General features: G+C 34.9%; 1 protein-coding gene across 2 annotated transcripts in view; it reads right to left on the bottom strand.

Moving 5' to 3' along the window:
* The window catches only part of LOC100378712 (rho GTPase-activating protein 7-like), a 166,227-nt gene that overhangs the window by 56,568 nt on the left and 86,392 nt on the right, over window positions 1-23,267 (bottom strand). Inside the window, exon 6 of one of the 2 annotated variants that reach the window (XM_085497716.1) lies at window positions 14,576-14,612. In XM_085497716.1, the coding sequence (XP_085353842.1) occupies window positions 14,576-14,612 (37 nt within the window). Of the gene's footprint in view, window positions 1-7,458; window positions 7,713-14,575; window positions 14,613-23,267 lie in introns of those variants that run through there. The other variant, XM_085497717.1, reaches the window with a different exon arrangement.

Genomic DNA, 23,267 nt, shown 5'->3' with positions numbered 1-23,267 from the left:
TTTCGAAGTATTGCAATTGTTGATTATTATTCAGTAATGATTATAATAACGCACAAAAAATTAATTCGTAGAATTTTTATGAATTTGAAGTAATATTCAACTTAGTTTCATCGTAAACGAATGATTTCGGTCGAATGTAAATGCTCGATACGATTCAATATCGGCCATGTTTTCATTTACACGTGGCTCATTTAAATATGTTAATGACGGTTTAGTGACCTCGTGGTGAACGCAACGCGGTACTGTAGAGATTCACTGATGTTGTAGCAAGATCTTTATGCTATTTTGACTGGGAAAACGTCATGATTTTTTTTTAATCCAAAAATTAGTTGTTTAAAAAAATAACTGAGCATTCAAAGAATAATTAAACATTGTTCACAGAAATAACAGCTCATTGTCGAAACGAAGCTTACGGTACCCATTCAGGCTATTCACAATAAACATCATACTCTTGAATAGGTGTCAATGACTACGGTAAAATATAAATTAGACTCTTTTAGGCGTCAGGAGTGAATGAAATATCCAAAATATTAAAAAGAAAACTGCCGAAAAAACGCCGGGCGATTTCATGGTCCGTTGTAGACTACTCGACCGACCGTCCATACACGTGTTGTCACTGTACATCCGCCATGTTGAATCGCAGGAGATCGGCAAAATCTTCATTACAACTAACAGTTTAATGCTCACAACATAAAAAATACGAATATAATCATAGGCAACCTACTATTATATAATGAATAAATTGATCGATACAGGGACACCCCCCCCTCCAGAGGTGTGGACATTTTGGAAATCGCGACACAAGCAAAAGGCCGGATAACGATTTAGTTGAAAGTTATGTCCCCATGTACAATAATTTGACAGTTTACGAACTAGTTTCGTAGATTGGAGACAATTGTTTGCTTTTTTGACTTTTCACAAGAATATAAAGCTGGCAATCATCATAATATTCACGTCCGTACGTCACAGAATGTACACCAATCGTACCCCAATAAACATTCAATTTTGCTGAAACTGGAGAACTTACCTTTGCAAACACGTCTCTTATGCCGCCTTCTTGAAGTTCTTGAAATCAAATAAAGTTACTAGTTCTTCTAGTAACGAGTGAATGAGACCACTGAGCCGAACAGAATACATGTATAAACAGTACTATAATAAATTGCACGCAATGGAGAAATCACGTGCCGTAATAACAGCAGCGTTACTCACAGATCTAATCTACTGTAAAATATTTTATTTCAGCTGGATTATCATTCGCTGAAAAGACTTTTTCTGGGTGTTTTGTATTGAATTTATTTTCATTGATTTTTGACAAGTTGACTGTAAAATATAAGAAAAGGATATATTCGCTGGATTTTATTTTAACTGAAACATTCCTTCAGCGAAAATAGCAAAAAAATGTTGCAAGCAAAAATAAAGTATTTTACAGTAATTAATTTATTCTGAGCATGCGCAGACGTTCTGTCAATGTTGCCGGGAGAGGTAATTTTTGATGAAAATCGTGAAAAAGACCCACTTGGGATTTTCAGATCTGGAAAAAAAATTACGTGCATACTCAGCAGAGACTTGTTCATCAACCTGCTAAGTTTCACTGATATCTGCTGTAGAATTTCTGAGAAAATGTTGGAGACGGAAAAATGGACATAACCTGAATTATAAAGTCCCCTTTTCAGGCTGCGCCTGAACGGGGACTAACAAAATGGCGGGAAAAGTCAAATGACCGCTAAAGTTTTTAATGCTGATATAATAATATTACACATGAGTTGTACTATATACCATAAAAAAATCTAGACGCCTAGACCCTCAGAAAGTGGTCAAACAGCCACTTCCGGTTTTATTTCAATCCAATATGGCTGCCAAACTAATTGACCAATCGAAATTCTGAAAGCATGTTGCACCAGTTCACATTAGGGACTATCAGTATAGAGCATTATCAGACCATTCCGTTCAGCGGTTTTCTCAAACGGCTTGACGAAAAAAGTTACGGAAGAAAGAAGAAAAAACCGGACAATAAGAATAGGGGCCTCGCCCTTTCCAGTGTCAAGAGAAATCATAGTACTGTAAAGACATTAATTACTGGGTTTTAATTTTGCTATTCCTCGATAAAGTAAAACATACTTAAATAAATCCATGCGATCAAGTAAAACACCAATAAAGTCAGTGTTTTACAATAAAACTTGTGAATTTATAAGATGATGAACTGCAATAGTGAATGCAAATAAAATAAATTGTTTAACATGCATTTTCTAGTGTCCTTGGTTTAACCACAGTCCCTCAACTGTGGTTTAACAGCACTACAGTGCAGGAACAGTGACAGCACTAAGTATAGCTTGATTTCCCTTCAAGTATTGCTACACATTGATTTGCATATAATTGAGAACCAATGCACCCTTTGTTTTGTTTAGTTTATTCTTTAGTTGCATAATAACAAGATTACGGTAGTACACCCCAAAATGGACAGGCAGACTCCAGAATGTTAGCCGCTCGGCTCCATCAGAAGTGTTTTTTCCTTTGCACAGTCTCTTCCTCTGGCAGATAAGCAGAGTTTGAAAGTTTGCCAACAAGTTTTGTTTTAAATTCTAAGCCCCAGTCTGTCAATGATTCACATATCTTAAACAAAGCCAATTTAGTGAATGCGGGTGGGCTTCAAAGAGAAAACAGGAAATTCTTATACATAACATCACTCTGGAGTACTGTGAAAGCAATAATGTTCATAAGTATTCACTTTTTTTGAGCGTATACTTACAAGATTGTAATTAATGAGTTTAATAGTGAAACAGTACATTCTATTGTTGTTTCTTTAGCGAATTTCAGTTCAGCGAAATTAAAAACCATGTGAATAAATAATACGTTTACAGTAAACAACAGTAATTACACAGAGTTTTTTTTAAGAGCAAATAGTCAAACAAAAAACTGGAAATAGTCTCTAATGGCCATTTCCGCTTGACAAGTCAAATTCAATCACAAGCCTGTTCAGGTGGTTAATGATTACTGAAACAATATTTAGAATTATAAGCTCAATTAGATTTCATTATATTTGTTCTATCACTAATTGGAGCATTCTCTATCTATTCTAAGTTCTACACAGCAATAAGACAATAGCAAGCTAAGACCATGATGCAATGCTTTCCCATATCAAATTATGTATACCTTAGGTTTTATTTTCATAACTGTTATTTGTGTACCATATTAGTTGCGCATACATTAATTGTTTCTGTGGTTAAAATAAATAATATTTGTATGTATAATAATATACAATAATAAGCATTAATAATGTGCATCTATAAGAGATTAACTTTTTAATATATTGTCCAAAATTCACACCCCCCCCCCCCCAAAAAAAAATAATTATGGTCAACCCTTTAGTGGAAATGAAAGTATCAACAACCCAACAGTAGTAAGTTACGCAACATCCCAGACAGCCTGGGAGGTATTCCATGCTTTGCCCAAAGAGATATATCCCAACATAGCATCGCATAATTTAATAACTCCAATTACAATCTTTTGATAATAGTGCATACCAATGACTACAGGGGGTAATTATTCCACAGCTAAAAATAGAAGTAATGAACTATTCCCATCAAGTGCATATCAACAAGAGACTTAGATCCTTATAGCACACATGCTGCTCTATAATCAAATCAATAAGGGAGGGCATGATCAGGATCTAATAATTTACAGTGGGCATCAACACATGCCTGTCAAAATAAAACTGGTGTCCAGGATTTTATACCATGTATATTCTTTATTTTTTATTAGCTGCCAGTCCAAGTTATTTTTTAACACAAATTTTAATTTTTTTACAGGGAATACCATACATACTGCTTTAATATGTCCATAAATAAAACAATCTAAACACTTCATTTTGAACTATGCATCAAAGAGTTGAACTACGCACCAAAGAGCAAGTGCTAGACACAATTCATCTCCCACTGACTTGACACAGTTGTCCTGGCAATCAGTGATCACTGAGACTGATGAAGAGTGAGTGTATACAATAGATAAATCCCATCTAAACAACAGACTCAAGTAGGATTAAAATCAGTCCACTTTCACTTTCATTAGGCTCCATGTCCTTCCTGACCCACCATATAAATTGGTGGAAAAAGTAACAAGAGGTCAGGGGTCAGCACACATTTGTCAAACATAATTGATGATACTTTACTATAATTGAAGCTATACTGGCAGTCGTAATATTATCTTTTTATACATTTCAGAAAGATTAAATTTCTAATAAATTTAATATGACTATTTTTTAATATTCAATTATTTCAGAATAAGCTCAACCACAAAAATATACACACAACAAGATTCATATAACACCCCCCCCCCAATAAAGAATGGTATGTAGATGACCTAAATAACTAACATAGTGAAACAGAAACACAGACTATAACACCAATAATATTGAAATTTTATCACCACATATTTTGTTTTCATGCCGACAAGCATGGCTCAACACCAGTCAGGGTAGTGAAAACTGAAAAACTGATAACCGTATTGCTAGCTAAATAGAATTACCAATATGACATGGAGTATTCAAAAAATCATAAATTTTATTCGTGTTTTTAAACTTCAATGACAATCAACCACATTTGGGGTGGGAAAATAATTGAGAAAATCACATTGATGGAGAACTCCTAAATATCAATTCCCTAAAACTTGACACCATGATTTATTTGAAATTTAATAATTCAATCTCTAATGATTGGCATATAGCTTAGACTAGTTAACATATGAATTTTCTCAATTCTCCCAAGGAGTATTGGAATATTCCAATTAGTATTAGGGAGATAGCAGTTTTTATGATCAGCTTATTCTGGCATTCGCTGTTACAATTAACATAATATTAAATATTATATTTCTGTATTATTAAATTAAAATTAAGCGGATTGCATAAATATATACCGTATACACAATTTTACAAATATTTTGTCATAAAACATTTCTAAATCAACATAATTGAAAGAAAAGTGCAGAGACTTATGGAAGTTAACAATGGTCCTTTGATATGATATTACAAGGTCTTTTTTTTGTGACCCATCATAGGTAAATTCACATGAATAAACATTGATTGAAAATATGGTTGTGGACACATCTGTTCAATATCCTTCTAGCATATGAGTTAACAAAAAGCTAAGAAAACTCACAATCAACACCAAAGGATGTAGACAAAACAAAGATGACAAACTTGTTTGATTAATTAGTAGTATATGAAATTATGACCTTGGCTCTTCCATAAACATGTGATCAGATTTAATAAAACAGATTGAAAAGTCTTGTAGATATTGCAAAATAGACATTCAGCTATCAAGCTACAGCAATCAAATATTTCTTCCATTTGTGTTAAGAGAAATATTCACTGAGTTTTGATTTTAGCGGAATTAATGTTAAAGGGATTTTTCCCAACTAGATTTTATATTCACTGGTTTGTAAAAGAAACAATACACTCCACTGTTGAATTAGAATACTGTGGAATACTTTATTTTCGCTGGAATTAATTTTTGCTGAAAAGGCTTTTTGGGCGTTTTGTATGGAATTTATTTTCACTGATTTTTGATGAGTTTAATGTGAACAATTGGAAAAAAGTATAATTTATTTTTACAGAATCATCCCTTCAGCGAAAATAAATTCCTAGCGAAAATAAAGAATTCTACAGTATTCAATGGGTTTTAAAAGGGTGAATTCATCCACTGGCAAAATAACAAAAATAATAGAGTAAGGGACGACGTCAAAAGATCAATGTCGGATAAAAAACTTAATTCCTTTAGTTTTTTTCCAAACCCCCCACTGAAACTTAATTGATAAATATTGGTCATGGCGTCAGACTACATTCACCATTAAATACAAATTGATAATCGGACAGTAGTATTGCATAGCAGTTGGTTGTCGGGTGGGTGTAAAAAGATTTTACAAATGCACCTCATTTGACGCATAAATTTACACTCGAACCAAACCACTTTTCTGGGTTTTTTTCCCTTTCGGGTTTTTCTGTCCATGATTGGATAGAAAAAAACGAACTACAAATACTCCAAGATTTTTTTGACTTCATTAAAAAATAAAATCGTTTTTGTAGGATGGAAACTTTTTGAGGTCAAACCCCCCCCACCCCCAAACTAAAGGAAATAAGTTTTTTATCCGACATCGATCTTTTGACGTCTTCCCTAATATTGGTATACAAGTAGATTGTGTGAGCTAAGTAGATACAGACTGTATGCCAATAAAAATACTGAAGGAGTGAAAGACAGTATGTTTCTATGGGGTAGAATAAAGATAAGATTTCAAGAGATACAATTCATCATGACACGACACAAGTTTCAATTACCTATGATAACCCTACTGTAAATATAGTATATTTAATACAAGTTACCGACAGCACAATTTTGACACAGGTAGCCTGACAAGACAGAGCCATTCATCATTTGCGGGGGGGGCTACTGCTCTCTGGGCAACATCGGTAAATAAAAGGGTGTGAAGTTGTGGGGATATACAACAAGGCTAAACAATAAACAATTAGCGACAAATATTATATACCAGTTTAACCGGAAGTTGGGCATCCGATCGTAAGCATACAAATATATGCCTCAGTAATGACAGTTCTGTAGAAAACTCATTATAGAAATGTAGATTACCTAAGACGTCTCAGCTGGAGTAACTGGAACAAATTCCAAACATAATCCGTTTATGTTTACTTTGAACGAAATTCCTTTACAAATTTCATTTAGTCATGCAATTTATTAGAAAAACGAATCAATAATACGAATTTCCGTCTTTTCTGGAACTTGAGAGGGGGGTTTCCGCGATTAATAAAAATCGACGAACTCTGAAAATTGCAATGATTGATTAGTTTTTGTGCACTACAAATTATTACCATGTGTTTCGGAATGCTATTTTATGAGTTGAGTTGATCGTTTGATTTCAGGGCAAGGACGGAGAGTTTATTTTGCGAAGAAGGAAACGTACAACTTGTCGTGCGTTAACGTCACGGAAAGATGAACGTTCGTTATGAACGCCATGGTTTGTTGTAATGCTCAACGAAAGAGAAGTTAATACATGAATAACGCTAAACAAAATGATCGACACTCAAGTTTTCATTGAATCCAAGACACGTGAAACTGATGAATTAAAAATTAAACATTCCCGTATCGCTGTTTGCATTCCTACACGGGGCGAGCGCCAACCCTCCGTGACCAAAACATTATTCAGTGAATAATAATTAGAGCAGATCGGACTTTTCAAACGCATGTTAATGCTGGTATAATAACTGCTAAAACTATCGGAGTTTCATCAACCTACTGCTGTGAAGTGAGTTTACAGTTTCATGTCATGTGCTTCCAAACGCATTCACGCATCGACCCACGCCCTCAGCATGCTTGCATCATGTATTGTATACGCTAACACATCCACACTAAAGACCAAAGCGCCAAAATTAAAAGATATAAAGCAAAGGAAAATTACCTGCAAGCTTTCTACTTCTACTTTTATAAGTAAATCGATCCCAAGCTCGTGGTCGCATGGAACGGTCCCGCATACTCAAAGAATGCACTAGGTTGGCCATGGTACACCGGGAACCAGTGCGCTGTATATGATTGAGGAGTACTGTCCAGGATACAAAACAGTCAAACTCTTGAAAAAAAATCTTCTAATTTCTCCCAAGCGAAACCTTCTTGTAAATAAAGACAAGAAAGCTCTTCATGATATCAATGAAATTATCATTACTATTCGTGTCACAAAAATGACCGAATTATTCCACTGAACGTATTCGCGTTGGCTCACCACAGCACACTATCTTTTACGGTGATAGTATTTTGTGAACTTGGAACTACTTGAGCGGAACATCAAAGCATACAACACGGGCTATGATTGGACAAGACAAAGTTGCCAGGGAATTGGGGGCGTCGATTTTCTTTAGGGGGTGTGTGGGTCCGTTAGAAGTCAAACACGTGCCAGTGTTTACTTTGAGGGTCGAGCCAATGATAATGATGGGTACGTTACTTTTTGAATTTTGTTAAAATAGTCGAGTGGAATATATTCTCCCCGACATTCATAGAACATAACACATTAGCGCATCATATTTGCGGAGGCAAAATTGTTCGCATTGAGAAAAGTATGGGTTGCCTCAATGGAGGGATCAGAGTGACCCTGACTCCCCAGGCGGACGATTAACCACAACCGGACGCTGTATGTATGTCAAAGGGACGTTATATTACCACTGTGACGCGCCGTGGTGGTAACATTTCATACGGAGCCTGTGTTTAATGTGGTTTTCTCAAACCTCACACTATTAAAAACGACCCATAAAGAACGGAAAGAACAGGCCAGACTGCACGTACATATACTGTTTAAAGTTTGGTACGCTACTGTTGTTTTTTAATGTTTACTTCAAGGTGTTTTTCGTGGTTGCTTTACAGCAAGTAAATTCCGAGAAACAGCATTACAATGCTGCAGAAGACGGGGTATTAGAAGATTGGTGGGTTTTGTCATGTCGTGCACGACGATCATTGCCGGAAAATGCGCGTGCACGAACACGTAACCATTCCTTCTGAAGAAGAGGGGGTGGCGGCCTCGTGAAAGAAAAACGATGAACAGCTGTCGATCCAGATTGGATAACCAGAACGGGCGGATATAAGTGTTGCACGACTACGAAACCAAAAATGGACGTGTCGTGATTTTACATTTACTGAGAAATATCTCCAGGGGGAACTGAATTTTATCATCCGGGTCAGTAATAAAAACATTATATATTGCAATATTTTAAACCCAGTAGGTATTCCATCAAAAATAATAATCGTCTATCTAAACATTTCAACATTCATTGGACCATGATTGGACCATGCCGAGATACACATATTTAAAAATACACAATCCATGAAATCATGACTTCCAGTTTACAAAATTCCTTTTTTAACTAAAATACAAATAAATATAATATAAAGGCTATAAAAAAAAATATTAATAAAAAAAAAAATTGGAGCCTCATACCTACATCGGATTTTAATCAGATTGACAGTAGTTGGGTCTTGTATTCAGTCTGTAGTGTCACTGTGCGAGTATATCAATAAACCTCATGTGCAGTATAGTACTAGTACTCCAATATTGTATCTCATTTACATAATTAAAGAGATAAACTGTTACTTGATGTCACAACAGGAAGTAGTGCACACAGATGACTTATGGGATACTCCCCTGCCCAGCTTAGAAAGACAAAAGCATTTGCCACCCCCACCCCCCAAGTTATATTCAAAATACATTGTCTTCCAAACAGGAAGTTGTGCACATAAGGAAATCTACTATGAATGTAGATTACCACATTAAAAATAAAGCAGGTTTAATTTGAGATCTAGATCTAGACAATCGCAGACTGTGATGCAATGAACATCTTGATTGACTTTTCCTTAATAACAAGTAATTCCATATGTTGTGTTCTCATCATTTTTTTTTCTGCCCTACCTCCATGACCATCCCCTCCACGCGAAAACTTGTCGCTATGCTGTGATTTTTCTACATCACAACCTAAACTTTACAGACTATACAACAAGAAAACCATTTCCCAAGATATCATATTTTGAAATATTTATAACAAATAATTAGGATTGAAATGACCAAAAAAAGAAACAGAAATTATGTTTTCACATAGTCTTCAGAATATGGCGATGTGGGAATCAGTGAACAAATGCAAATTGTAATCATTTTCTGAAAAATTTCGGACTTGAATAATTTTTTGAATACCCCAATATTTTTCATTTTCAGTATGCTAGAGAATTAATTCATAAATCCGAAAGTATGAAAAAGATGACAGATATTATGTTCAATTAAGCCCAACAACACTGTACACAGTCCGAGCCATTTTTGTGGGAGTGCAATACACTCCAAATAATCAGAATAAGTCATATTTTAATGATCTGTTATACATTACACAAAATCTACACTACTGCTGGAAATGCACTTCTAATAGAGTAAATACGGTACTGCCCAAAAGAATACAGTCAACACCAGTGAAATGAACATAGTGTGTGATCATGCGGGCATGACAGCAGGATGCCAACTGGTAATACTCTAAGGTAACTGATTGAAATCCGTTGATTGAAATTAAAATGAGGAAATTGTTGAGACATTCAATTTAGAACAGATAAGAATGTGAAGACAACCAGAACACGGGATACGGGGTGAAGTAATCTTTATCAGGCAATAAGTACCCACATTAGTTGATAAAAACTTTAGATATTGGATAGTTATTGTTGAAAAATGTCAGTCATTAAGAAAAAAAAGTATTTACTGTTCATGTATTTAAAGTTGTTCACAGTAATCAACCAATCCAATAAGAGCATAACACTTTTTGAGACCTTTTTGAGATATTTGAGACCTTTTTACCAAAGAAGCCAATTTCACAGGTGTATGACACATTTTTTGTGAAAAGTAGTGTGGTGACCATACTTTTTTATTTGGATTCTGTGAGCAACAGCATAAAATAAAGCCAAATGATAAAAGTCAAGAAAATATGTCTATAGTTGTTAACTACCTCCAATTAGCTTTGAAGAAAACTATCATAGTTATTTACAGTTAATAAATTATGAACCATATTAATCAGACAGGTTCTTCTTTAGAAATTAATGTTCTTGATGGTCATTTATGTATGAGTGCCTCAAAACACCGGATGTGACCATATTTGCTACTAGCTAAACAGGTAGCAAAGTTTTTTTTATGACCACTGTTGAACCATTCTGCAACCAAGTTGGATACATCGGACAGTTGGGAAAAATAAATGTAGGAATATACAAAATAACACATCTTTGATTAAAAATAAATTATATTCAAGCAAATTTCATCCTGTGTGGTGGAAATCAAGATATTCATTTCTTCCCATGATCTTTATACACTATGATGAGCACTTCTCTGGTAAATGTGACGTTCTAGTATGTACAATACTTCTAAAAGATACAAAGCAGCAAACAGGAGTCTGGAGACATCCCTATTAAAAAAGCAGGAACTACTTCCTTCAAGTCTCTTCAAAACAGTATTCAAATAAATTACCAGTATACAAGCTTTGAGTCCCAGAAAATATTATTCATCTCCCTGCTGATTGTGAAGGACAGTTAAAAAATGAGGATTTGGGAAAAAATAAAAACAAAAGCATCTGTTTTACAACAATTTTAAAACTAAAATAAAAACAGGCATCCACATTAATTTTGAAAAACAGAAACTGTTTACCATGACACGATGAATGAAAATCAATGTAATTGAAAAGATAATACTAGTAATGCAGTAAAGCCTACTGGGTCAATAATACACACACAATGTACAGTGGTTAGACAGCTCTTGTACTATTTAGTGAGACTTTCTGATGACAACTTGCACTTTCAGGTGAATGACCACTGCACTCTGTATATGTACAACTGTTTGTGTGTGTTTAGGAGAAATTAAAATATGTAAAATTAAAGGACGGTAGTCTTGAGATATATGGGTCTCATATAAACAAAAATGCCGACTTTGATTGTTGGGCAGATCAACGTGTACAAACTGAGTTGTTACCAAGCTTTAATTAGGTATTTTTAAGGTGTTTGGAAGGTATTAAAGGAGTCATCAGTGGTAAATACTGTAAAATACTTTATTTTCGCTTGGAATTAATGTTCGCTATTTTCGCTGAATTAATTTTCGCTGTCAAAAATCAGTGGAAATAAATCCATACAAAACACCCAAAAAGTCTTCTCAGCGAAAATTAATTCCAGCTAAAATAAAATATTCTACAGTAGTGCAAGTCGCCCCCAAGTCAAACCTCATACTTGTGATTTCCATTAGAAGAGCACATTGAATTGTGGCAAAATCAATGTTTATCAATTACAAATGTCGCACATGTGCAGCGCCATTTAAAATATAGATAAGACATTCACAAATTTATATTATGACAAAACAACAAAACATTGTACATGTTTATCTATTCATTTGTGTCCTGATATCAGACTAGGTGATCTCATCATTTGTGGGCAGAGGGGTGTTACCAATAGGGGGGGGGTGTAACTTGAAGCCAGCAGAGAAGAAGCACAGTATGGAAATTAACTGTTATAACACAAGACAATGATTGTTGACTACCAGCTTGAAAAAGCATTGATCCATAGAAACGATTTTCTACTTTAAAATGCAGTGAACCATTCACATGGAAACAAGCCATGTACATAGGGAACAGTAAGGATCCTTTGATGTTGCATCTGCTTCTTCATTTCCATCAGTATCATCAGAAACAAACTCATATACCTGGTATGTATACATTGTGCATCCATGTGCGTACAACCATGGCATTACTCTGGGACTTAAACAATCACTGAATGTGAAGTTTGGGTGAACCATTTCAAATATTTGTATTCAACACTTTCTAATGATATACTATACTGATGGTATTCTTTCTGAAGGTAACCTAGCCTTGACAGTATCCACAATTCCTGACGGGTTCCTACATTCTATGACAAGCTCCAACACTTTCAAACTGTATCCCAAACTTTCTGTATCCTATTCCCACTTTCTGATACAAAAAAATGTAGTACCCAACACTTTCTGATAACAATTACCCAACATAATCTGATGGTGTTCGCACTTTCTGATAGTATTCCACACATCTGGATGTTATCTGACACTTTGTGATGGTATATCTCAATATTCTGATGGGTTCCAACACATTCAGATGAGCTCACTCACATGGATTCCCATACATTCTGATGGTATATCACAATATTCTGATGGGATCCAACACATTCAGATGGGCTCACTCACATGGATTCCCATACATTCTGATGGTATATCACAATAATCTGATGGGTTCAAACACATTCAGATGGGTTCACTCACATGGATTCCCATACATTCTGATGATATATCACAATATTCAGACGGGTTATCACACATTCAGATGGGCTCCCACACACTGATGAGTTAAGTACCTCACAGACAGACATGATGGGTTTCTTCACACTCAGATAGGTTCCCACATACTCTGATGGGTTCCCAAATATTTGGATGGGTTTCCACATTTCTAACGAGTTTCTTCAGATAGGTTTTTACACACTCTGATGAGTTCACATATATTCTGATGGGTTCCCACATATTCTAATGAGTTTCCTCAGATGGATTTCCACATACTCTGATGGGTTCCCACATATTCTAATGAGTTTCCTCAGATGGATTTCCACATACTCTGATGGGTTCCCACATGTTCTAACGAGTTTCCTCAGATAGATTTCCAAATACTCTGATGGGTTCCCATATATTCTGATGGGTTTCCACATACTCTGATGGATTCCCACATACTCTGATGGGTTCCCAAATATTTGGATGGGTTCCCACATATTCTAATGAGTTTCTTCAGATGGATTTCCACATACTCTGATGGGTTCCCACATATTCTAACGAGTTTCCTCAGATAGATTTCCAAATACTCTGATGGATTCTCATATACTCTGATGGGTTCACAAATATTTTGATGGGTTCCCACATACTCTGATGGATTCTCATACACTCTGATGGATTCTCATATACTCTGATGGGTTCCCACATACTCTGATGGATTCCCATATATTCTGATGGGTTCCCACATACTCTGATGGATTCTCATATACTCTGATGGGTTTCCACATACTCTGATGGATTCTCATATATTCTGATGGGTTTCCACATACTCTGATGGATTCCCATATATTCTGATGGGTTCCCACATATTCTAACGAGTTTCCTCAGATAGATTTCCAAATACTCTGATGGATTCTCATATACTCTGATGGGTTTCCACATACTCTGATGGGTTTCCACATACTCTGATGGATTCCCATATATTCTGATGTGTTCCCACATACTCTGATGGATTCTCATATACTCTGATGGGTTTCCACATACTCTGATGGGTTTCCACATACTCTGATGGATTCCCATATAATCTGATGGGTTACCACATACTCTGATGGATTCCCATATACTCTCTGATGGGTTCCCACATACTCTGATGGATTTTCATATACTCTGATGGGTTTCCACATACTCTGGTGGATTCTCATATACTCTGATGGGTTCACAAATATTTGGATGGGTTCTCATATACTCTGATGGGTTTCCACATACTCTGATGGGTTTCCACATACTCTGATGGATTCCCACATATTCTAACGAGTTTCCTCAGATAGATTTCCAAATACTCTGATGGATTCTCATATACTCTGATGGATTCTCATATACTCTGATGGGTTTCCACATACTCTGATGGATTCCCATATATTCTGATGGGTTCCCACATACTCTTATGGATTCTCATATACTCTGATGGGTTTCCACATACTCTGATGGGTTTCCACACACTCTGATGGATTCCCATATATTCTGATGTGTTCCCACATACTCTGATGGGTTTCCACATACTTTGATGGGTTCCCACATATTCTGATGGGTTTCCACATACTCTGATGGATTCTCATATACTCTGATGGGTTCCCACATATTCTGATGGGTTTCCACATATTCTGATGGGTTCCCAAATATTTGGATGGGATCCCATATATTCCTCAGATAGGGTTTCACACATTCAGATATGTTCTCTTACCTGCTTGTTCTCTCAACGATTTCACAGCATCAATCACCTGTAATGAAGTAAATGCAAATAATTAGACATGTTTATTTAGGGTTTCCTAAATCAGTATTTATTAATTACTCTGACAACCAATTTTATTTTAAAGGGAAAGCTGTCAATCCCTGGGATTGCAGCAGGGAATCATGAGACACCAATGTTTATTAATTTATCAATTAATCAGTCAATTAAGTAAATTGATTAGGCATATTTGAAGTTCCATTTTATTAACCTTTCGTACACCATCAACATTTTGGGGGCTTTTTTTTATAATTTTTTTTAACAAATGTCAAACATATGAAAACAAATTATGAAAATAATTATAAATGACCCTGTAAGTTTTCACTGTGGGGATTATTTATATCATGTACATACTGTGATAAACTGTCAATACATAAAATTTCCACAATTTTATGAGAAATTGACTGTGAGAAAAATGATGACAATTCCTTGTCTTGAAGTTTCAGTAAAATGTTCACAGCGGCAAAACTACTTTTTTTTATGATGTTAAATTGATGTAAATTTGTCTATTTATTGTACCCACCCATCATTTTTTTTTTTTTTGCACATTTACCTCCAGGTTAGTCTCATGAAAAGTGTGGGAATAATAGACAGAATACTAATTAGTATTCATATATAGTAGTTAGTGAATTTATTATAGAAAGCCGATTATAGCTAATCACATACAAACATGCAATATGAAAGCAAGAAAAAAGTAATAATAAGAAAAAATAAAAATAAAACATTAAAAGGATTTTCCTATTAGTAGGACTCAATATTTTTTCAGCTGGACAAAAAATTAAATATTTTTCTCATATTTTTTCTTTGTTGTTTATGACATTACTTAAAATTATTAATTTCAACAACAAATGTATTTTGTAATTTTTATATTTGTTCAGGGATGCAATGTTTTCTCAGATTGACACCTTAATACGATCAAACAGCATACTCAAAAGCAATACCAACCCATATAGCATTGCTATCTATCTACAAAACATAAAATATGAAATCATCTAATAAATATTTTAGTGTAAGTACTTTTGATGCTTCGTGTCCGATATGGGTCCCATGCAACACAACACATGTAAAATATATTGTATTTTTACGCAAAATATGAACATAAGCTGCACACGGACCACGCCTTCTAACACGATGAACTACGACTAAAAGGTACACTTTAACAGTATAATTTCTGTGTAAAAAACATGAGTTAAGATATGCCAAAAAATGATCATAACACATTCTTAGCTTCAATTTCAACAAATAGTTGATATTCCCACGGTCCAACTTTTAGATCACACACACACCAAAATATGCATCAAATTCTCCTATTTGAAAATATTGAGAATATAAAAGTCATACCAACCAGCCAGAGAGACCTCAGGTTGAAAATACCAAAATATGAGAAACAGACCTGCTTTTTACTATGAAAGATTGCATCAGCCGAGGAGTGGGCACAGATGATGAAACTATGGCACTTTCATAACACATGCTTATAGGTGGTATACAGTGGGATGAATAAATAACAAGATGAAACATGCATATGGATGAATTATGGGAAACAAAATACCAAAAAAAATAAAATGTAAATAGAAATGTCAATATGCGAGAAATGTGTTTTCACGGTAATAGATATTTATTGACCACCGTATTTCATGAATTAACTGAGTGAGTGTGTGCTTGGACATGTATTGGTTGAGTCCATTTCAAACTGAGGGGGTTGCTCTAAATAATACGGTGTGTGTCAATAGGTATTGAAAATAGATTTTGCGGGGGTGACTCACTAACTGTTTACACAGATGGGATTTTAATGGTATGAATAAGTAATTAATGTCATACGTAGCACAGCTTTTTCAGAAATTTTATTTTTCATATCACAACACTATGTTTATCTATGTATCAAAAACACTATCACATACCCCGGTAGTCCCTGCATGATTACCCTTAAAGTGCCTGTGCAATGCCCACCTTCACGTTTCCCATTTTAGATCTGTGTCCCACTGAAACGGGCAGTTATTGATTTTTTTGCTGAAAATGATTACTCGTATCCAAGTAAATTTGAGATGTTTCTCGTGTTGTAGCCACGCCCATCTATCCTGAAACGGTCGACTGTTTCCGGATTTCCGACTCTCGTCGAAAGTGCGCCACCAAATGCCAAAATGTGAGAGGAAGTCATACCCGAGCCGTAATAACACTGGTCATTCAGTATACTTTTAAACGATATACATTTTTCGGACGGCGTTTTTTTTTGAGAGAGTTTTAGATGTTGTGTTATGGGCAGTTGCAGTGAAATGTATAGTCATAGTGTAAGTATTCACACGTTTCTAATCGATCCGAAAGTGTGACATCAGTCATGGACCTTCCATGCATCAGTGGACGAAAGCCACTTAACCTCAGCTTCTTTTTTTTTGGAAAAACTGTCCTTGTCCATGAAAAAAGCAACTAGGTTTAAAGAGAAACGCCGACAACATAAACCTGGCGCAACACTTTTGAAAGAAATAGATTCCGGACCATAATCACCAAGGCGAATTTCAGAAGAGAGAGAGAGACGGCAAGTGTTTCAAATGAGTTGACTGTTTTTGCGATCTTGATTATCGTTTTATAGAGACCATTTAGTCCCTGTTAAGTAAAGAGTAGCAATAATTTTGACAGTGACACGAAAACGAAGCGTCGGACAAACAGGAAATTACACAGCCCTTACACACTGCTAATTGTTTTCATTTTCGAAGGCTAAAAGTTTCTGAATCGTTTGGTGATTGGTGTTGAATGTCGAATTCACACCTCTGTTCTTTTTTTACCTCCATGCTTGCAGCTTGATCTGCGTAATAATTTATGAAATAAGAATCCAGGCTTTTAACGCACTTGCCCTCGTCGTGACCCGACGCGTTCACCTATTTCAACAAAATTTCAATTTATTTCCACGCGGCTGTCATTTATTTAGTAACTGTGATTTGTCATTTTTTTAATTATTTTATGGTGATCACTATAGTCTAATGTTTAGAATGTCGAAATATGTTCTCTTTTATTTTAATTTTGAAAGTTTTACTCAGACGATCGATGAAATAAAACAGTGTAGTGACGTGCCTAGTAACCTATTTTGTCCAGCGACAGTGTACAAACGTGCGCCGGTGACGATCACGGTGACCAGCTACACCAGAACGGACATATTTCGCATCTAACTCAACCCCATGTAACAAAAATTGATTCTATGTGTTCATTATGGTCCATTCCTTCTCGACGAACAAGTACATAAGTGATAATTTAGTCAAAGACGAGAAAACTGCACAAGAAATTTGCCTTATTTACACGTATCGGCAATGCAAGCTGCCATGCGACTTCCCCTTCTGACGTCACAAGGGGAATTTCTGTATGCAAATAAGAAGCTAATGAGGAGCCTCGTTTTAAAATACACAAAAATAAAGTTGCCGTAGATTGAGTTTAAAACACATTTTTTCACTTAAAAAAATAATTCATGCTTAGAAACATAAAAATTAATAATATTTATGGATCAATGGATAATTTTATGCGTGAAAATAGCAGCCATTTCACAGGCACTTTAACTCCCCTTCAAATCAAATGGAATGACCCACTTCTACTACACTTTTTTAGAATAATGCCAATCATAATACAGACACATAAACCATTTTACATTATAATTCAAATTTAATTTATCATTAATTCAGGTTCAGACATGGGTAGAAGATGGGGGACAGAATTAAGCTCCGCTGTCTTCAGAATTAACAACTCACAAATAAAACAAAAATAAAACTCGCTGAAATTAGCGATAGTAACTTTTAGTTGGAAGCAATGAATGATATTTGTAGCAAGAGTTTACTTAGAATCATGTTTTAGTATACATGAGGTCACATGACCAAAAATCAGCGAAATAAGCGAAGATAAAAACTAATAATTAAACCTTATATACAGTATTCATTCTTTTGGCAGGTGTGTTTGTTTGTTTGTTTGTTTATTACGCACGCATTAACACGAAAGGTGAATGCTTTATGCTCAACAAACCGAGACTTTCTCGTCATTTGAATCCAGCTTTGTTTCAGTCATTGTTTCGAAACAATGTCGGAATTTTTATAGTATTTGTTATTCAACTGAACACAAATTCCAAAACATTAACCCCTTGTCCAATACTGTCGACTTCACTCACCTGTAAAGCTACTATTAACTTAAACTATGACTGTTTCCATGGAGATAAATATTTCTTTACACCCTTTGCTATATTTGCTAAACATATCACAGTTGAGAAGACGCACTGTATATGCTTTAATTATTAAAAAGTCCAATAAAAGCTCACTTAAACCAAAAATTGATTTAATTTGACAGTAAACCCTGTTATTGGCAGTTATTTTCACTTGAAAACCCTCCAGTATGTGCATTGAACATGTCTTTATTGACTGTGGTACTTTTCAGTCTAGTTTATCCAGAAAGACTGTGTTTGTGGGAAGGCTGTGGTTAACTATGTGACTATGGAGTAAACATCTCATGCCAGTTACATATTGTTGAATCATTTTAAAATTTAACATTTTTCACACAGGCCTATATGCGTGTTTAGCATATGTAAATTTGATATTAACTTAATGTTTACTTCCAGTAATATCTACTCCATGGGTGTTGTTTTACTTATTACCAGGTATATATTATCATTTTTTTTACAATGTACTTATTTATTTATAATTCTATTTTTAATGTTCCTGATTGCCCATTGAAAACACCATTATGTGAATAAACTGGTTTTGCTTAGTTACTTACTCATATGCATGTTGTTACACATGAGTATGTTCAATTTTTGTGTAAACAAACACTGTTTTTACACACGCTATATTCATTGCAAGTCACCAATAAGGAACATGATGAAATGCTGGACAACAGCTATATGGCCAAGCGTTGACAATGCACAGTCTCCATGTTGTTTTTACAGGTACAGGCAGTCAATTGAGCATTGAGTTCAAATCTCATGTAGATACGCATGCCGACCAATGGGCTCCATGCATTATCTGTATGCCAATTTTAATGAAGTATGAAATGAAGTGCATTGACTGACAAAATGTGATGAAACTAGTATGGAATCCATAAAAAACCCAAATGATTGCCACATTTAACGACTACGATGGAAGTTTAGACAAAATGGTCCTCAATTCAACAAATTTGTTCAAATCATACAAAATAACACACCAACTGGTATTACCTATGAGTATATTTATGTGCCAACTTGCAACTGAATCAGGAAATATACAAGAATGAGAAATTGACAAGAACATATATAAAAAACAAAATGGCTGTCGTTCGAATCTTGAAAAATACATGACGTGCACCTGTAACCCAATATGCATGTGCACCTATAACCCAATATGCATGATCATGATACAAAGTTTGAATGAAATCGACCTGTTCATCTCCAAACATGTTTAAGTTTCAGAATTTAGCAATTTTGTGGTACGGTAAACGGTATAATGAAAATCAACATGTCTAAGTAAGTTTGTTAAGTTTGAATGTGATATCTGAGTGAATCAAAGCATGTCTGGACAGACAGACAGACAAACAAATGGAACCCAAGTTAATAATCCCTGATTCAGACATCATCCAGAATGGGGACTAAAAACATAGGCATTATGAGTTACAATCACTGTAGATTTCAACTGTAGAGTTCAAACGCAGTCAGACTTGCTATATTGACATAGGCAGATTATCAGGTTATGCCTTTACTACAAACCATATTTCCTGTCTGGCTTACAAATTGTAGGTGTGGTTACGTTTATTATTTATTTAACACTTTTCAGCATCAAGCAATAAACTTGATGTAAAAGTTGAGTGACCACACTGTTCAAGCAAGCGTAGCAAACAGACCATGCACAATGAGCCTAATTTGTCTTATTATCTGTAACCTGCATCTTTGTTTTTGCAGTGGTTTGCACCTACCTGCCTTATGTGGTCTTGTACCGAAAATCCAAATATTATTAAGAAAAATTGTTCAATTACAGCTACACCTCTGGTATAATTACTGACAATGAAATGTACAATGTATAATTACTGACAATGAAATGTACAATGTATAATTACTGACAATGAAATGTACAATGTATAATTACTGACAATGAAATGTACAATGTATAATTGCTTGTTTGTGTCTATAGATGAAGATCTCAGAAATAACTACAATGTCACTTGCCATCACATAATTATCAGAAACAAAGTTTTAAAATAAAACTTGTTTGTTATTCAGTTCATTAACAATTAATTATTTCTATGTATAACAATGTAATGAATACATAAATATCACAGTTATCCTTGTACTTTTCTCTAACCTTTTCACCACCAGTTCCATCTTTTCATCACAAAATATTCATGTTTATAGTCTGCACTTTGCTTCAGAAGACTGCGACAAAAATAGGCAAATTTTTTGAGTAAGAACTGAAAATTGAATCAAATTTTGTCTGTTGGCTCCAAAATTGGGGTTCATTTCTAAAAATATTGAAAAAAGTGCAGAAAAATGTGGGCGAGAAAGTCTGGTGGTGAAAAGGCTAAGGCAGTACTCACTATTATTTCTCAATCCCATTCATGAACCTAGCAACAGTTACTGATATGATACCAGATAAAAAAAAAATACACAACATATCAATGCTGACAACCATATGTTTGGGTTCCGTGCATGCGTTAGGGCAACCAACCTGGGGAAGCGCATTTCCCAAAACCTTTGAACGGAAATGGGAAATGTATAATTACAGCTAGATTTCAGTGAGCAAGAGGCTGAAAAGGTTAATATAAACTACATCATGTATTAGCAGTCCGATGAAAGGCAGCTTTGTTGCAAGAACTCTTGATGTTTTTCCCTGATTACATTTACTCCCTCGACTGGAGTATGACAATTTGGCATTTCCCTCTAAGTACTTGTTACTCTTGCTCTCAAATGTAATTATTCTCTTGCTGATTTATTTTACTTATCTTGTTCTAAATTGTATTCAGAAGCCAATAATTAACAGCATAGTCTTTCCCGCCAACATTTTTGAGTAATTTTACGGTATTATGTATTTATCTACAATTTCTTTTAGACCAGCTAGGTTCTGATCAAAATATTTTTAAAAAAAATATGGAAAAAGTTTTGCAGGTTTATTTTGCAAAAGGTGACCATAATTTGCGATTATCCTGGGGTTTGAGATTCCAGAAGTTGAAGTTTTTTTGTTTTCACTCTTTTTTTTTTCAAATATTATAAGAGTCTGCTAATTCTACATTACAATGCATGGCAAAAATTCTTGACCAAAAAATCCACTTTATTGTTGGACCATTTATACATGGGAGGGGAATTTGAAAAACAAAATTCCACAAAAATAAGTACAAACAAACCCCCAAACATATGATTTGCCTAGTGAAACGCTAAAATATGTAATGGAAACATCATCATGGAAAAAAAAAACTCAAAAACTAAGTAGAAGAAAATATAATGAACAGTATTTCCACTAGTTTATAATGGTCAGCCCCTTAGATACATTACCAGACTAAAATGATCCATTATCACACAACTACTGAATAACTTATACCACCAACATTGAACAAGTTCCATCCAAGGATCAAGTATCTCAGAAAAAAAAATACCACTTGAAAATGTGTTCCCCTCAATTAAAGAAGAACCACAATGTCTTGATGATATTCATCACTGACCACTTAACGTAAGCATGTGATGTGATCGTAATCAGCTGCGGTTATCAGACAACAATGAAATGCATTGTTACTATGGCAACATGTGCATGTATTCATAATGAAATAATTGAGTTTAACTGCCTGGTTAATTAAAGTAATTAGAAATAATGACTGGAGACATAGCAGAGACTGTGTTTGCAACAAAGAGACCTTTGAGAATAAAACTCTCAACTGTCTGCATTAATTAGGGATAGACCATCTCAATGAGAAGGGGGGCTAGAAAGTGAACAAAATTCATCAGCTCTCAAATTTACTACCAAATACAACAATGAAGTCCCCATGAGGAGAGCCACATATGACACCATTACACTGAATTCCACCTGTTATTTGCAATAATTTATATCAATTGAAAAGCTATTTAATTTTTTTCATTGACAAGTTGAGATTATTCTTTCAAACAATCAATTATGTAATGACAATTGGTATTTGCTTCAGTATTAGAAACAAATCTCAAACCAAGAACTCGTGTAAGTCAGCCAGCCATCTTTAACAGTATTGCATAATATAATGATGTGCATTACAGTGCATGACAGAAACCTGTAACCTTAAATTATAAACACATTAAAATATTTGTAAACACCAACTCTCAGCTTTTATTCAAATGCAAATATGTAATTCTGATTGGCTGATGAATTCAACATTGGCCACATCCATTCCCTGTATGCACGTCTTCAATCATATTCAGATGACCTAGTCTCTGTGACTGCCTACTTTGAATTATTGTTTGCTGATTGGATGACATTGAACTTATTAATCATTGTTATTAATTTAGGCTCACTATGATGTTACAACACCGTTGCTATATTGGTCAACTGGAAACCCAAAAGCAATTTTGGATTTATGTTATATAAATAAAGCATAAAGCATTTATAACATCCACGGTTTTCTGCTGCACACTGTATGTACCTTCATGTGTCAGGTGACATGAAAGAGGAATACCGGTAATCACCATAGAAACTCTGGA

The sequence above is a fragment of the Saccoglossus kowalevskii genome, chromosome 4 (genome assembly GCF_978046115.1).
Source record: "Saccoglossus kowalevskii chromosome 4, keSacKowa6.1, whole genome shotgun sequence".
Classification (NCBI taxonomy): Eukaryota; Metazoa; Hemichordata; class Enteropneusta; family Harrimaniidae; genus Saccoglossus; species Saccoglossus kowalevskii.
Note: the sequence above shows the minus strand (reverse complement) of the source record. Positions and strands in the feature narration are given on the sequence as shown.